At 43.0% G+C, this 18,266-nt stretch overlaps 1 protein-coding gene across 1 annotated transcript in view; it reads right to left on the bottom strand.

Annotated features, from left to right (window-relative positions):
- TOX2 (TOX high mobility group box family member 2) overlaps positions 1 to 18,266 on the bottom strand; it is a 220,999-nt gene that overhangs the window by 41,363 nt on the left and 161,370 nt on the right. The window contains exon 5 of the mRNA XM_015596897.2: positions 5,319 to 5,564. Coding sequence (XP_015452383.1) covers positions 5,319 to 5,564 — 246 coding nt within the window. The remainder of the gene's footprint in view (positions 1 to 5,318; positions 5,565 to 18,266) is intronic.

Genomic DNA, 18,266 nt, shown 5'->3' with positions numbered 1-18,266 from the left:
GAAGAGACCAGAGGAGGAAAGCAGAGGACAGGGCGGGAAGGGGATGTGTGTTGACTGCAAGGAGTCAATGCGCAGGCCCTGCCCCTGAGCTCTGAGCTCCGCCCTGAGGCTCCCAACTCTAACCAGGGCTACAGGCCGTCTCATGGGAACCAGCTCTAAAACAAGGGGTGAAGTGGCAGCTAAGGCACTGCTCAGCCCCCTCCCCAACAGCCTACCCCAAGATACTAGCCTGGAAAGGCCCCTCTCATGGCATGGTGGGGGTCCCTGAACCATAGACCCCTAGCTCTCTCTAGGTCGGGGGAAGGACCATTCCTGGTGAGATGCTTTGAGACAGACACTTAGAGCACAAAAGATCTAAAACTACCAGTCTAGCACTCAGGATTTTGAACCAGGGTAGTAAGATCTGAGCCCCCAGGCCAGTGGCCTGTGCGACAGCAGCAGTGGAGGGTCAACCTAACCTCAAACCCACACGCTCATCCAGCGTGTCATAGCTGACAAAGCCATTATTTCCATTTTCCTATTTGTGCGTTCGCCAGAGCTGGAATCCCAATCCCCATTCCGTAGATGGGAAAACTGAGGCTAGGAGAGAAGGGACTTGTCCAAGGTCCCAGAGAAAGCAAACAAGAGTCAAAGCTGAAGGAGAATGTTTGAATGACTGCTGTGTATGAGCCCTGTGCTAAGGCCAGAGACTGGACCACACAGCCCCAGTCACCCACAGGGCTTGGCCTGGGAAAACCCCATATTCTCTGAATCACCAGAACCCATGGTTGCTGTGGGGAAAGCTTTGCCAGAACTTATTTCCCATCAGGCCCTGTCTGTCCTCACCTGTACGAGGCTCTCCCAGGAGTTTCTCTGGTTTTGCCAAAGGTGCAGGTTCTCTGGGAACTGGTGTGAGAGCATCGAGCTTTGCCCCTCCCAGGATAATTGCTCTGTGGTAAACCAGGACCATAAGCTCGAACATTTCCCAAGGATGACTCCAAAATAAATTATTTCAGACTTACCAGAGGCTGCTTAATAAATTCCACTCTTCTAGTTTCTTTGGGTATTTTAGAAGCTGATTTATACATACAATATCTCTCTCAAAATGAGACAATCAACACAGGATAAAATTATTGAGTTATGAAAATAGGGGTCAGATGGAGGTGCAGTGCTTTAAATTAAACCAGCAAAATATATCTTTCATACTAAATTGACTCTTTTTGTCTTGGAAATGAATGTTTAATCAGTTAAGACGCCGAAGTCGAGGGAGAAGCCTTAAGCATATTTAATTTCATAAAAGGGGCCCAATCCCACTACTGCACAGGATTCCTGACAGCAGCCATACCTTTAAAGCAGAAGGGCCAACTCCAGGACATATCAGGAGGCCCCACAGGCCGGGGCAGGGGACCAGAAGGAATTGGTGGCCTCTGGGATCAGAGCCATGCGGGCTTGGCATTAATGAGATGACTGTCAGATGCCTTGGCCTCACCCACCTCTCCAGGGACGATACCCTTATGCATCTTGGTCTGTCCACACAGCATCCGTTGTATCCTGGCCATCGGGGCAGCTCTGTACTACCTGTGGCCCTGCAGCACAGCTGCTCCAGCCCTTGAGCACCTGATAAAACCGAGCAGTGCATGGTAGGGGACATAGCTGGGCTCGAATTCTGGTTTTGATGCTTAATAGCTATGTGACATTCCTTCATTCATAATGTACTTACAGAACCTATTATGTGCCAGGCCCTCACTTCCTAAAGGCGCCTCTTCTGGGTGCACGCAGCAGCCAACACTGATTTTATCAGAGCATTTACTACATTTTCAGAAACGAAGTCTTCACCTGTCTCTCCATCTGCACTGGGAGTTCTTCAAGGGCATCTAGTGAAGCCAGGACTCAGAACAACACCTGGTACCCAGCAGGTACTTAATAAAGGCTGCTGTACAGCTGATCACTGTGCTAGTTTGAAACATGGCCCCCTAAAGATATCCCTGGAGCCCATAAATGCTACTGTATTTGAGTAACATTTGAGGGAGGAGAAGTTTTTGCAGGTGTCATTTAAGTTAAGGCTCTTGAGATGGGGAGATTATCCTGAATTATCCCCAAATAATTATCCCCAAATGCCCTAAATATATCCTTATAAGCATCCTTATAAGAAAGGCAGAGGGAGCTTTCACTGACCGATGAGAAGGCAACATGAAGACAGGCAGAGATTAGAATGATGCAGCCACAAGCCAAGGACGGCTGGCAACCCCTAGAAGCTAGAAGCAGCAAGGACCGATTCTCCCCAGAGCTTCCGGAAGAAGCTCACTGCTCCTGACACCTTGAGCTGGGTGGGCCCAGTGATACTGATTTCAACTTCTAGCCTCCAGAGCTGTGAAGGAGTCAATTTCTGGTTGTTTTAAGCCACTAAGTTTGTGGCAATTTTTTAGAGCAACCCCAGGAAACTAATACAGTCGCCTATCTGCTCTGAGCCTCTATTTGTCATTACAGTAATACCTGCCACACTCGGTTTTGGAGAGCTTATGTGAGAAATCATTTGTAAAGCCCTCTGCATGGTGCTTGATACCTAACAGGTGATGACACAAATTCCAACAACACTCACATAGCGTGCACATCCAAAAACGCACATATAACGCACCTGCACCCTGTAGCTCAGACAAATTTTTAAAAGTTGTCCTTAAAGGCGCTTTGTCTCTCTTTGCCGAATAGTCCCAATGAATGACCACGTTCTTATCTGGTTTCCCAGTGGGTCCAGTAGCCCTTCTCTGGGTAAAATGGTTTGGCTTACTTTTCATTACATAACGAGGGAATATAAAACTCAGCGGACTCTTGAAAACTCTGTCTAATGGAAGAATTAAAGCTATCTGAATTTGTGAAGCATCTTTAACATGAGCTCGTTTTAAAGGAATCTGGAAAATGACTGCAAAGTGCCTATTTGGATCGAGTCCAAGAAAAGCATTTCCTAGACGGAGTGATCAGGGGTCATCTTTGATAAACAGATAGCATCCTTTGTAATTATCAGAGCTATTATAACCAGGTGGCCCTAAAAAGGTACCTGAGAGCCTCTGCTGCCCGTTCCTTCAGCTAAATGAGACTTACTGGAAAACACTGCCATTTGGCTACAGGGCGGATTCATTTTTATTACTAATAATAACAATAGCAAATATACTCCAATTGTTTATACTGTGCCAGACATTTGCTAAGACTTTACATACATTACCCCAGATGTACTTCACTACAATCTGGAGGTGGGTACTATTACGATTCCAAGAAGTGGAGCCAAGCTCTAACGCAGGTCTGTGGGACGCCAGAGCCCACACACAACCACTACTCCACATGGTCGCCATTGATCACCAGCACCGAAGCCCAGTGACACTGTGGCCCAGAACTGCAGCCATACTCACCCTTGCATTCACGGCCCTGCCTTGGCTTGTGCTAGCGTAAAACCCCAGATTGGGACAGTCTGGAGTGGTGAAGCTTTCGTTAGGAAATTAGCCGGGCAAGCAGCTAAAATACAAGCATTCTAACACGGTGGAATTAAAACCATATGGCCGTGGTGTCTCCTAGAGAGAGGAGGAGGAAGCTGAGGACCTGCATTATTGATGGGCCCAAAGAAAAGCATTCCTTAGGAAAGAAGGCATCAACTTCCATTGAGCTCTTTAGTCAGACCCGGAGCAGCATAAAATGTGGGTCTTAAGTTGACTTTCTCCCCACCCCACTTCTCTCCTTTTATTTCTCACCTAGCTACAAAAAAAAAAAAAAGAAAGTGATAAAAACACATGGAGTATATCAGTTTTTTTTAAGCACGGAAATTTGGTGGTGATAAGAGTAAACAATAAATAAACTAGTCAAGATTATCATAATATAAATTGTATGCCTAAAGGTCCCAGGTATCTGCTAGAATTGGGATGCGGCCTCTGAGCAGTGTCTGCAGAAGTCAACACGATCTACCCAACACCAGGCGATCCTCACAGGAAATCCACTAAGTGGCACTTCCTCCCCTGCCACAGGTGTCTCTGTGACCCAAGCTGACAAAATTGAGGACTGATTCCTCCTAGACATAGTGGCTGGTCCAGCCATGCTCCACCATGGTCCTTCCTGGAAGACCCAAACTGCCATCTGCCAGATATGTCAGGGGAGACGTTAGCTGCCAGCAGCCGTCATGCCTGCTGTGTGGCAGTGGAGTGGGACAGGACCCTAACAACACTGCTGGACTTCCTGGATCCAACCATGTCTGAAAACCTTTGTCCACCGCTGGACATTTCAGCCTTTTTTTGCTTAAGCTCATTCCAGTTTGGTTCCTGTCACTTAAGAATGAAGTTAGAACGTTGACTACTATATAGTAACTGTGAAGAAAAAAAGCAAAAATAAATCACAGTTATTCAGGAGATGAACTAAAATTCTGTTAAAGAGCTTTTTCTATGATACCAAAAAAAAAAAAAAAAAAAAATGCCCTACCGGTTTTCTACAGGTCTTGATTGATCAAATCAGCCATTTATGCTAAAAAATCATACATCTCTTTAGCATGGGATTCAGGACCCTTATGATCCAGGCCCTGCTAGCTCTTTCACCTCCTCTCTCCCTCCTTGGCTCCAGGTCCTTTCTCTCCGGCCCAATACAAAGAATAAACCACATGCTGTTCCCAAGCCTGACATGGGCCTCCTGCCTCCTGCTTTTGTATATGCTGTTCCCCCAGCCTGGACGGCCCTTTCCTACACTTGCCTGCCTGCCAAATTTCTGCCTACCCTTAACGTAGTAATCACCCTATCCCCTCGTAGCTTAAACAAGACATAGTATTTTTAAAATAATATGATTCTATTTATAGGAAATGTCCAGAATATGCAAATGTAGAGAGACAGAAAGTAGATTAGTGTTGCCTAGGGCTAGGGATTGGGAGGCGGGGATGATGGCTAGAGGGTACAGAGTTTCTTTTTGGGGTGATGAAAATGTTCTAAAATGAATTATAATGATGGTCACACAACTCTGTGAATACACTGTAAAAGTTGAATTGTACATTTTTAAATGAGTGAATTGTATGGCAAATGAATTAGCTCTCAATCAAGCTGTTCAAAATAAAAATAAAAAGGTGAGGTTATACTATTAAAAATAATATTAAAACAAATACCAAGCTATTATAAACAGAGCTCTGGAAGTAAGCAGTGTGACGACATAAATTTCCCTCTATGCCCACGCCACCCCCTTCCCCGCCCCCTGTATTCTGCAGACCCCCATGCAAGCAACCCAGCCCAGACCCTGCACGCGAGGCATTCGCATTCTTCTTCCCTCTCAACCTGCTTCCCTGCTTTAACTGGCAGGAACCACGGCAGGTGACAAAGACTCACCGTGGGCAGCTGGCCTGACAGCAGATGGCTGTCCTGAGCCAGCATGTTGGACACCATGATGGCCGGGAGGTCCATGGCCTGGTAGGAGTAGGCAGGCAGGAGTCCGTTTGGTGTGAGGCTGTGGCACAGCGAATGGTAGCTGGCTTCGTGGTCCCCCAGATGCAGGAGGGATGGTTCCGGGAGGTTGGGAGGTGTTATCGGGGGGATCTCATAGTCTTCGTTGCTCTCGTTCTGGCTGCTGTAGGTCTATAACATCAAAGGGCCTGCTGTCAGAGGTCAGGGTCTTACCACTGCAGAACACATAGCAGCTCCAATAGCAACATCGATAGTGATGGCGACCACTTGGCCAAGGAGAGAAGGGATGAACTCTCTGCAAGGCAGATGGCCAAAATGGCCCCGAGACCTGGTCAGCCTCCTGCTCCATCCGCAGATGGTGCTTCCTCCCACTAGAGGGTCTGCACCCAAACACGCCCCCCCCCACACATCCCGGAGAGTGGGGCCAGCTCCTGTTCACTCGTTCTCTGTTTTGCCACCAGATCTGGCCACTACAGTCCACCACGAGTCCATCTTCCCACATCCACCCATCTTACTGGTGGGAGAACTACTCCGATCCAAGAAGGAAAGGGGCTCATCCAAGGTAATATAAGAGTTGGGAAGAGAGCTGACGTATCCCGACTCCCCGCCTGGTGCTTTTCAGGGCAGCTGGATGACTTCCTCTTATATGCTCCCAACACCCAGCCCTAGCAGGTACTCTCCTGGTCTTTCTCATTTTGGTAAACAGTGCAAACATTCCCCCGGGAGCACGAGCTAGGAGCCATATTTGACATCTTCCTTTCTAATCCTTGTTTGTTCATTTTTTCTTCCTCGCTGCTCTGACCAGGATGCTTCAATACAATGCTGAATAGAAATGGTGAGCGGCCCCTCTGCTGGAATGCGCTGCCTCCCACACGCTCTCCCTTCATCTGGCTCAATCCTACTCATCCCTCAGCGATAGGTTTGGTTTAAATGTCTCCCCTGATACCCTCCAGAGTAGATCAGATCCCATTACACACTCCTAGATGGCCCTGCTTTCCTCCTTGGAAGCATTTCTCCTTGGAAGTACTCATCGACCTTGCAGTTAACTAACTTCTTGTACAATTATTTGTTTAATGTTTAATGAGTTCTGACAGAACAGCCCCTGTACGTCTTGTTTTCCAGAACCTGGCACAAAGTAAGAGCTCAAAAATAATTAGTTGAATGAATGAATGAGCCAGGTCCTAGGGCAGACAGCATAAGCCCGTATCTCAGCATCTCATTCAATCTTTGTGGCTGCCCTGGATGTGGGCGTTACTGTCCCTATAGTTTAGGAGGCAGCATGGTGCAAGCAGTTAAGAGCCAGAGAGCCTGAGTTTGAATTCTGGCTCTTCCACATATGAGCCGTGTGACCTCTGGCATGTTACTTAACCTCTCTGTGCCTCAGTTTCTTCACATGTGAAAAGAGGGTAATAACAGTACATACCACAGAGCTGCTATAAAGGATAAATGAATCGATACATGCAAATTGCTCAGGACTCTGCCTGGCACACAGCCAGCCCACTCAGTTGTCAGTTGTTATTGCTGTCATTGTTGTCCTTGCCTGGAGTCTCAGAGACATTAAAGAACTTCCCCCAAGGACACGGAGCGAGTAAACAGCGGCTCGTGCACTCAGTATCCTCACTCATTTTCCCCACTGTGAATATTCTTAACTCCTCACAACACAGGTCTGTACTCCATGGGGCGATGTCTGTCTTCAGCCTGACCACAAGATGGGCTGGGGGCTGGGGGCCTTTAGATGGGACTCAGCCACAGGCATCATATCTCTCCAGAAAGCAGAGTCCCAGGAAGCCTCCCCCAGCCCCTTGCCTATGCTGCAGCGAGACTCCCCCACATTCTCCCTCCACGGCCCCTTGTACGCGCTCCCCCACAGTACCATTACCTCCTGCAATTATTTCTGATTCTTCACTTACCTTCTGCTTGTGTCCCCTTCCCCCAGACCCCAAGGCTCCATGAGGGCAAGAGTTAAGGCTGTCTTGTCACCAGTGCCTGGCATACAGTAGGTACTTAGAATACAATGAATGAACACATGAAATGGATGAATGTGTCAGGCTTTAGGTTAAGACCTCACCTAGGTGTTTCCATATCTGTCCCTCCAGACTATAAGTTCCTTAGTCACCTATGTCACCTATTGTTATCTGTCAACCACCACCTTCCTCTCTGCCCAGCAGTGTACCCAGAACAGGTGTTGGCACATAGCGTGTACCCAGTGAACATGAAATGACGATACAAGTCCATTCCTTTCTCTTAAAAATCAAAACCTCAACACACTGGAACCAGCCCAATCAACCAGAAGCCTTTTACAAAAATAAGCATATGTTGTATCAAAATATTGGAATAACACAATTATGACAATTCATTTAAAGAGGCAATTAGCACACTTAAAAATATCTAAACATGCAAACACGTACCTTCTTTGAATGCAATCAAATCTTAAATGCATGACATCTGAACACCAACCCATCCTGTACTTATTCATACTGAGCACCTACTGTGTGCCAGGCACTGGACCAGGCTTTTCCACACACATTCTCCATTTAATCCCTATGAGTTTTGCAAAGTAGTAACTATTTTTGTAGACTAAGCAGACAAAGCTTAGAGAGTAGAGGCATCATATAGCTAGTAAGTCTTGGGTGAGATTCAAACTCAGGTCTTGTGACTCCGAATCCAGCATTTTCCCACACCGAGTCTGAGGCCTCTTCGAGATTCTTATTTCTCACTCCCCCTAAGTAAGAGACAGGCACTCAATGGTGCCTAATTTATTCTCTGGCACCAGTGTCCACATGAGAATGTAGAAAGAGATGCCAAGATGTAAGAGCCCTAGAAGCTGAAGTATTAGCAAAACCTTACAGGGAAACTTCTGGAAAGAGTTGTTTCTTCCTTTCTACCCATTCTCTCTTGAACCCACTCAAATCACATTTTCATCCCACCATCCACCAAATAACCTGTTACTAAACCCAACGGTCAGATAGATGTCAGTGCGCACCTGACCGCTGTGACCTTCTCAGCAGCATTTGACATAGTTGGCCAACCCCCTTCTCCTGGGAACAAATTTCTTCACCTGCTTCTGGGACATCACAGATTTTGATCTTGCTAAACCACAGACCGTTTCTTCTCCATGTCCTTTGCTAGTTCCCATTCTTTTCCCTAACTGATGAATGATGACATGTCACAGAGCTCAGATTCTACCCCTCTTCTGCAAACGCACCTGCTGCTGACCCCTGGCTCATATCTCCAGCCCTCACCTCTCCCCTGAACTGCAGGTTCATATAGCCCATTGTTATTTGAAACCCCTATTTGGATTCTAATAGACATCTCACACTTAACATGCCCCAGAGAGAATATATCCATCCATGATCTTCTCCTCAACTAATAGCAAGTCCAGTTGCTCAGGCCAAATGCCTCAGCACTATCCTCGACTCCTCTTTTTCTCTGACATCCTACACCAAATTTGTCAAGAAATCCTATTGGCTCCACCTGCAGAATAAATACAAGATGTGACCACTATGGTCCAAGCCATCATCCTCTTTACCCAGGATGATTGCAGTAATCTCCTGCCTCCACCATTGCTATGGTCTGTTCTTACTCAGGGGCCATTATTATCCTGAGAAAATGTAAGATCATGTCACTCCCCAGCTCACCACCCTCCACTGGTCCCCTTCTCACTTAGCAGAAGAACGGGGCCCTTGCAATGGCTACCTGGTCTAGATCCCCCACTCTCACCTCTGTCCCTTTTACCTCCCTGACATCATCTCCTGCTATTCTTGTTCATGCCACTCTGGCCATACTAGGCATGCTTCTGCCTCAGAGCCTTTGCACTGGCTGTTCCTTCTCTCTAGAACACGCTTCTCTCAAGTAGTCACACAGCTCATTCCTTCACCCCCTCACGTCTTGACTCAAACATCCCCTTCTCAATGAAATCTACCCTCACTGCTCGATTTAAAATCATAAACCATCGGCCATACTCTATAGTTTCCTTTTGCCACTGATCACCTTCTAACTTCCTATATATGTTGTCAGTTTATTATGTTCATTAATTACTACCTGTCTCACCCCACTAGAATATCAGCTCCAGGAAGGAGGAGATTTTCATCTGGTTTGTTCACTGCTGTATTCCGTTTCTTCAACTGTGTCTGGCATGCAACGAGTGCTCAAAAAGTAGTTGCTGAATGAATGAATGAACAAATGATCTACTCACGAAATGCCTGAAGAAATAGCGAAAGCAAATGAATGGATTGGCAAACCATTTGCTCACCACAATAAAATAACATGACCAATGAATCGAAAAGTCAACTACAGAAAGTAAATATACATACATATATATAATTTATATATATATAAGTAAATATACATATATATAAGTAAATATACATATATATATAATTTACTTTTTTTTTTAAATAATCCTTTCTGAAACAAATACTCAAAGTTTGGACCTAGATAATGAAAAGCGAACCCAAGAAAGAGATTCTAGGAGTGATGAGCTGAAAAACCACTACGATTTATATTAATTCAAAATAACTGTTCATAAAGTGACTGCAGGACTTAATGCGAAGATTTTATAAGGAGTCCTAAAATAGAAGAGGCATAGGATTGTGAAATTAATAATAATCACAAAATAAAAATCTAGAGGATTTTAGCTAGAAGTTGTGTTTTTCCTAAACAGAAAATTACAGATCCTGATCATTTATGTTGCAAGGAACATGTAAGTCTAAATATATATATTACAGTTTCTTTAAAAATATTAAGGTAAAATTTACATAACATAAATTTTACCATTTTTAAATAAACACTTTGGTGGCATCTAGTACATTCACAATATGTTACAACCACCACCTCTTTCTAAGTCCAAAACATTTTCATCAAACTAAAGAAACTCCATACCCATTAAGCCATTGCTCCTTACTCCCCTGGTCCCCCAAGCCCTGGTAATCACCAATCTGCAGTCTGTCTCTGTGGATAGACCTATTCTGGATAGTTTACCTATTCTGGATATAGATGGAACCATACAATATGTGGCCTTTTGTGCCTGGCTTCTTTTACTTAGCATAATGTTTTCAAAGTTCATCCTCGAATCAACACTTCATTCCTTTTTATGACTAAATAATATTCCATTGTATGTATATACCACAATTTGTTTATCCATTCATCCATTTATGGACACTTGAGCTGTTTCCATCTTTTGGCTGTTGCAAATAATGCTGCTTTGAACAAGTATGTACATATATTTGTTTGAGTCTCTGTTTTCAATTCTTTTGGGTATATAACTAGGAGTGGAATTGCTGGGTCATACGGTAATTGTATGTTTAACTTTTGGAGGAATTGTTAAACTTTTCCACAATGGCTACACATTTTACATTCCCACCAGCAATGTATGAGGGTTCCGATATCTCTACATCCTCACAGCCAACACTTAGGATTCATTGTTTTCATTATAGCCATCCTGGTGGGTGTGAAGTTTTGATTTGTATTTCCCTAATGATTAATAATGTTGAGCTTCTTCTCATGTTTCTTGGCCATCCGCATATCTTCTTTGGAGAAATATCTATTCAAGTCTTTTTCCCATTTTTAAATTGGGTTGTTCGTCTTTTTGTTGTAAGAATTCTTTATATATTCTAGGTATTAGACCCTTTATATTTCTCTCCTATTCTGTAGGCTGTCTTTTTACTTTCTTGATGCACAAAAGTTTTTAGTTCTGATGAAGTCCAGTCTATTTTTTCTTTTGTTGCTCATGATTTTGATGTCATATATAAGATGCATAGTCAAATCCAAGGTCATGAGGGATTACCCCTGTGTTTTCTTCTAAGAATTTTATGATTTTAGCTCTGAGACTTAGATCATTAATCCATTCTGAATTAACTTTTGTATATGGCATGAGGTAGTGTCCAACTTCATTATTTTGCAGGCTATCCAGGTGTCCCAGTACTGTTGGATGAAGAGATTGTTCCTTCCCCCATTGAATGGTCTTGGTACCCTTGTTGAAAATTAATCGGCCATAGATGTAGAGGGTTATTCCCTTGGTCTAAATATCTATCCTTTACCACACTGTTTTGACTACTATAGCTCTGTAGAAATTCTGAAGTGCGAGCCGTCCAAATTTGTACTTCTTTTTCAAGATTGTTGTTGCTATTCAAAGCTCTTTACAATTTCATATGAATTTGAAGATCAGCTATTCCATTTCTGCCCCAAAAAGGCTGCTGGAAGTTTGATAGGAATTGCATTGAATCTGTAGATCACTTGGGTAGTATTACCAATAGTAAATCTTCCAATCCACAAACACAGATGTCTTTCCATTTATTTAGGTCTTCTTTAATTTATTTCAGTAATATTTTGTGGTTTTTAGTGTTCAAGTCTTTCACCTCCTTAGATTTATTCCGACATATGTTATTCTTTTGGATGCTATAATATATGGAACTGTTTTCTTTGCTTCCTTTTTCAATTGGTCAGTGCTGATGTGCAGAAACACAACTGATTTTTGTGTATTGACCTTACATTCTGAAACTTTGCTGAACTTGTTTATTAGCTATTTATTATAATTTTAGGAAAAAGCAGAAATTCCACACCATTGGAGGAACAAAAGAAAAAGAGGAAAAGAAAATAGACTCTGATCAATCTAACAGAAATCTAAAAAGAACAAAATAGAAATGAACTCTGAAACATGATAATAAAGGACCTTCATAAAATGACAGTACTAAGAGTAAACATTAATAATCACAATAAATATTAATGATCTCAATTTCCTTATTAAAAGATAAAAATTAATATTTTGATTAAAATAAATAAATCTAGCATACGACATTTATAATAGTCATGCCTAAATTAAAATGACATGGAAAGTTAAAAATAAGCAAATATATCAGGCAAATAAAAAGCAGAAGTGGTAAAATTAATAACAAATTAAGTAGAATTCAGGGCAAAAAGCATTAAAGAGACCAAGAGGAATACTTAAGTTGATAAATGATACAATCCACTAAGAAGAAATGACAAACATAAACTTTTATGCAGATTGATAAACCACAGGAATATAAAATGTAAAAAACTGTTAGAAGTACAAAGAGGATTTAATGAAACCATAAACATAATAAGACACTAACACATCTCTGCAAAACTGGACAAATCAACCAGATGAGAAAGGATTGAAGAGTTGAATAACACAATTCGCCTTCTTAATGTGTCCCAATATTTAAAGAATACATGTTATTTTCAAATGTCCTTGAAACGCTTAAAACACATGACCATATACTAGCTACACAAATAATCTCAAGCTTTTCAAAAGGTAGAAATGATATAGACCACACTCTAAGATCTATCCTATCCTAGTTTTTAACAAAAAAAAAACAAAGAATGTAAAAAAAAGAAGGAGCAGGAAAAAAATTGAGAGAGGCAAACACTCCTAAATACTTAGATGCTTTAAGAGCAACCTGCTAAATAACTTTTGGGTTAAAGAGGAAAACACAACTGAAATTACAGACAATGAAAACACTGCCTGGCAAAACCTGTGAGAGCTGAACAATGGAAAATTTATAACTTTTTACCTAAATGCATTTATTAGAAGACAAGAAATACAAAATAAATGAACTTAGCACTCAACTGAAGAAGCTAGAAATAGAATAACAAAATAAACCAAAAGTCAGTAGAAGAGTAATAAAAGAGAAAACAAATTTCAGATAATAAAAGGAAGAACTGGTTTTTTTTGTTTTGTTTTGTTTTGTTTTTGTTTTTTTGAAAAGGCTAACAAAATAGTAAACTACTGACAAAGAAAAAAGGTATCCAAAAAGGAATGAAAAATAGACCAAGTCTTTGAAAGTCATTGAGAATTCCTACGTAACACAGTATAAAGATAATTTGCATAAATGTTTATTATATTCAGCTTAATTCTGTTCTTTAAATCTTCTAAATAACTTTGTGTTTTCTTTTTCTGTTTGATCCATTGGTTTCTGAGAGAGAATTATGTGAAAAATTATGTTAAAAATTTTACCACGTTTATGATTTTATCAATTTCTTCTTGTATTTGTCCTTTTTTTTTTTTTTTGCTTCATATATTTCGGACTTAGGTTGTAAAATATTTGCAAATTAATGACTATCATATCTTTTGGGGGACGTGTACCTTTCCTTATTTGATGGTTTCCTACTTTATCCCAGTTAATTATTACCACGGTGTTCTCCAAATGACACTTGAACTACCCATTTCCATCACCCACTCCAACGCTGTAGAAGAGAAAGGTAGAAGATCCACTGAGAGGGAACTATAGGAATAGAGAGTGACTTGACTTTTCTCCCATTCTGACCCCCTACCATCAAGTGAGAAAGGCCCCAGTAGCAGCACAGCTTGCTGGGACTTGGAGTGCAGCGCAAAACAGGAAGTGGCACCTCACTCCCTGGTGAAGCCCAGCGGGTAAGGGCTCTCAGGAGGACCCAACTGTGTGGCCATAGTTGAGAGGCTTAGGAGGACACTGTCACTGGAAGATTTTGAAAGATGGGCAGATAGCTGGAGCTGCCTGAAATGGCAGAGCCAGGAGAGATTGAGAGAATGAGAGAGACAGAGAGACAGAGACAGAGACAGAGATAGCGATAGCAATCTGAACATAAGTGGGTTGGCAAAGCAAAGATGTGTGAGTTCCTGAGGGCAAGTGAAAGCTAAGGGAGGCAACCAGCTGAAGGCATCTAAAGAGTTCCACCCAGGACAGTAGCCTGATAGGGCAGAGGGACCTCAGCAGCAGCAAGAGTATCAACAGGTGTACTAGCTACATAGCAGGTCCCAAGAGGTGAGCTGCAGCGTGAATCCCCAGCTCAATGCGCCTCATGGAAAAGAACCAGCATATGAAGATCTGCTACAGCAGTGAGCACAGATGGCAGGCCATCAACACTACTAGTCAGCAAAATGTTTGCCCCTACTCGTTTAACCCCACCTCGCCAGGTCCTGAGCCTAGGGTCTCCGGCAGCCGCAGAGGAAATGGGAGTGGAGGGAGCGGCAGCAGGCCACCCCCACCCCCACGACAGGTTTCCAAGGCCATCAGCCAGGGAGGAAAGAACATGAGATGCTCCTCTGCTTTTTTGTACCTTGTGGGGCCCAGAGTGACAACAGCCACACCTTATGATGACATAGGACCTTGGGGTTCCAAATGATTTTATGTATTTCAAATATTTTCCCCCCAAAAGCTTGAAGATGCTTGGAATTCATAATCAGCGAGTACCCCATTTTTTTTCATCTGTAGAATGCTGGCTCTGGATTTAGACTGACCTGGAGGAATTCCAGTCCCACCACTTACTTGCTGAGGGACCTTTGGCAATTTATGCCCACGGCTTACTCTTGAGTGCCCTTATCTAGGAAACCCCACCTAAGGGCTGAGAGAATTACATAAGGAAACAGATGTGAAAACACATGAACAGAAAGTCAACATCATCCCCTCGCCTATACCCAAGGAGGGAAAAACAGACCTCAGGCAATAAGTAGAACGAGCGTTAAAACTCTTTTTCATTTTGGAAACTGAGGTTCAAAAAGGCAAAATGACTTATCCAAAGTCATACGAATAGCATTTACGGAAACACGGACCAGAAGGCCTGACTATGTGAAGCCAACTTGTGCTCTGCCACTATCCGTGCCCCTCCTGACACACACATTAATAAACCAGGATGGTCCTGGTTTATGTCTCTTATCCCCGGGGGAATTTTTAATAGGTCCTCTCTCACTCTAAAATCATCTTGCTTTGGACAATAAGTGATATGGCCACTCTACCATTTTATCCTTTGAACACATAAAATCCACACATCCTAAGAACATCTCAGCTAAAGGACCATTGTTCAATTCAGTGTTTCCTGAATCTGTTCTCAAAACAAGGAAAATGATACCGTCTCCAAACCTGAAGCCCTGGTAACTGGAGCAGGGCACCCCGCACTGTAACTTATTATGTGTACAGTGATTTTATGAATTCAGTGGGGAATGAAATGCAATTTTGTCGGGCTTGTCTGTGTCCATAATGACCGAGTCAAATTAATCATCTTGGATAATACCCCTGTGTCACCCGTCCCACAGATGTTTAATAGAATCTTTCTGATTCATGTCTCGTAGTGCATCAGATCTAGAGTATTGCCGTACTTCTGAAAATCAGTACAATTATGCCTTCTTGTTGGGCTATCATTTTCCTGAACTAAAAATGCTTCTTAAAAAAAAAAAAATAAGGCTATACCACATATAAATGAAATAGGAGTGAAAAAAGCATACTGTTAAAATTAAATGTGGATTCTGGGAGAGCGGTCGGGGAGCCGGGGGCTGGGGGGCGGGGGACTGTCATACCTTTTTAAGCCTTTATTTAAAGGTAGAACCTCCAAGCGTGGAGGGAGGGGGTCTAACACCTCCCTATTGTTGGGATAATTCTGACATGCTTGGATCAGAGCAGACAAAGGGATTATAATGGGACAATGACAGCCAGTCACATTAACATGAGTTTTGTTTACTAAAACCATACCTGGAACAAACATGATAATGCCCAGGTGTTATTGCTCAGAAAATTATCTGAGACACTCTAAGGTTCAGGCAGCTTTCCAAACTGATACACTGTGGAGGGGGTGGGGTTCTGGGAAAATGAGTGATTAGTGGTGGGTTTCTTTCTCTAGGAGGAAGTGATCCCAGCAGAACTGAAGGTGGTGAGGCTGGGGATAACATGGGGCCATGGAATTAGAGTGACGGGGCGTGGCCTGAGCTCCAGGCAGTACCCCACTTTACAGATAGGAAGCTCACTCTGCCAATAAGTGGTAGAGTATCCAGCTGCCTCTCTGACATTTTCCCTTGAATGTTCTAGAGGAGAGGTCAGCAAACCTTTTCTACAAAGGTCCAGATAACACATCTTTTGGGCTTTGTGGGTCATACAGTCTGTTCAACTTTGCCTTGTAGCATGAAAGTAGCCATAGACAATATTTAAACTAACAAATGTAGCTGTGTTCCAATAAAGCTTTATTTACAAACAACAAGCAGAGGGCCAGATTTGGCACACGGGCCATAGTTTGCTGAACCCTGACCTAGAAGTGGTTTTTCTTCCTCATAGAACTTTTACCATCTAACATGCAATATACTTGATTAAAAAATATATTTATTCACACAATAGAATATATAGATGTCAAATTATAATGTACACTTGAAATTATATCATTGTATTAATCAATGTTACCCCAACAAACAATAAAAAAATAAAAATAAATTAAAAATAAATATATTTATGGCCAGTTCCTTTCACTAGAATGTAATTTCACTGTTTGGTCACTGATTAGTCCAAGGGCCAAGGACAGTGCCTTGCAAATAGTAGGCCCTAAGCAAACATTTGCTGAATAAAATAATACATGAATGAATGAGAATGCAGGTTTTGAACTGCTGTGTTCATAGTTATGTCTCCAGCACCTAGAGCACTGCCCAGCATACAGTAGTTCTCAGTAAATATTTTTTGAATAAATGAATGCACAAATGAACTTATTGATGGCTGCTATGGCATAGGGCTGGGCAAGGCTCTATACCACCTTCCCTATAAGTTCTAAGAAGTCAACAAAGGTCTGAAGTGGCCTCTCCCTAAGAGATGCTGCTTAGCATAAAATAATTCTAACTTGAACCCGGAGGGTCTCATGGTTCCCTGTCCTCATCGTGGAAATGATCTTCCCACGAAGGTTTGAGTCCCAGCTCTGCCCCTGACAGGCTGTGTGACCTTGAGAAAGTCACCGAAACTTTCTGGGTCTCAGTTACACAACTTGTGAAAAGAAGGAATTGGACCAAGGGATTTCTGAAACCATATTTAATTCATGTATGCACCACTGGCTTGCAGGTACACAGCCAGAGATGAGGCGATGCTGATTTTAAAAGCATTTTAAAGTGATGAGTAGGCTCTCCAGTTGTTTCTGTGTTAAAATAGCTTCTGGAAAAAAATATGTCTATTTGCAGCTTCTTTTCTTTTCCACTTCTACCTTTTGAAAACTACAGAAGTAGCATTGCCTAAAAATAGGCCAAGCCAGCTGCCTGGGGACGAAGGCACGGAAGTTCTCAGAGAGTGGCCTTTGTGAGTGCACCGAGGTCCTGCGATGCTGGGCTGGGCTGGGAAGTCCCCACGTCCATATTGCTCCAAAGATACTGCCCTGCTCAGACTCTTCCAAGGCCCATTGCCTTCGGAGCGGGGTTCCAGCATCTGTCCAGCATCCGAGGCCTCCAGGATCGGGTCCTGCAATGTCACTTGACACCAGGCGCAGTGAGTCCACTACAGCCCCCAGACACCTCTGAGCTGGGCAGCAACATGCTCTTGTATCACCATGCTCTTGGGTGCCCTGGACCCTCTCTGCTCGGGCCATTGTCCCCTAAGGTGATACCCACTTATCCTTAGGACTGCCACAATACCCTTCTGCCTTCCCAGGTGATGGCACCAAGGACTGGGTCCAGCAATCTAAGCCTGCTCTGTGAGCCTGGCTTGCGCTATCCTGCTTCTCTGCAGCTCTGTTCAAATAATGACAACAACATCAAGAATTTATATAGCACTTATCAGGTGCTAGGTGCCTTCCTGCTCTATGTACTTTTCATACATAAATTTATTAGTCTTCACGACAACTCTATGAGGCAAGTGCTATTGTTATATCCATTTCACGGAGGAAGAAATGGGGGCACAGAGATGTGAAACTTGATGAAAGTCATACAGCTAGGAAGGGACAGAGCCAGGATTCCCACTCAAAAGTCTAGCTTAGGGGATCCGAATTCTGCCAACTTCCAGATGAGCCTGGAAGCAAATCCTTCAGTCGAGCCTGTGGATGAGACCGCAGCTTTGATCAACACGTTGACTGCAGTCTGATGAGATCTTGAGCTAGAGGTAGCCAGCTATGCCATGCCTGGATTTCTGACCCACGGGAAAC

The sequence above is a fragment of the Pteropus alecto genome, unplaced genomic scaffold (genome assembly GCF_000325575.1).
Source record: "Pteropus alecto unplaced genomic scaffold, ASM32557v1 scaffold45, whole genome shotgun sequence".
Lineage (NCBI taxonomy): Eukaryota > Metazoa > Chordata > Mammalia > Chiroptera > Pteropodidae > Pteropus > Pteropus alecto.
The sequence above is the reverse complement of the archived record's forward strand: the minus strand, read 5'-3'. Positions and strand labels throughout refer to the sequence as shown.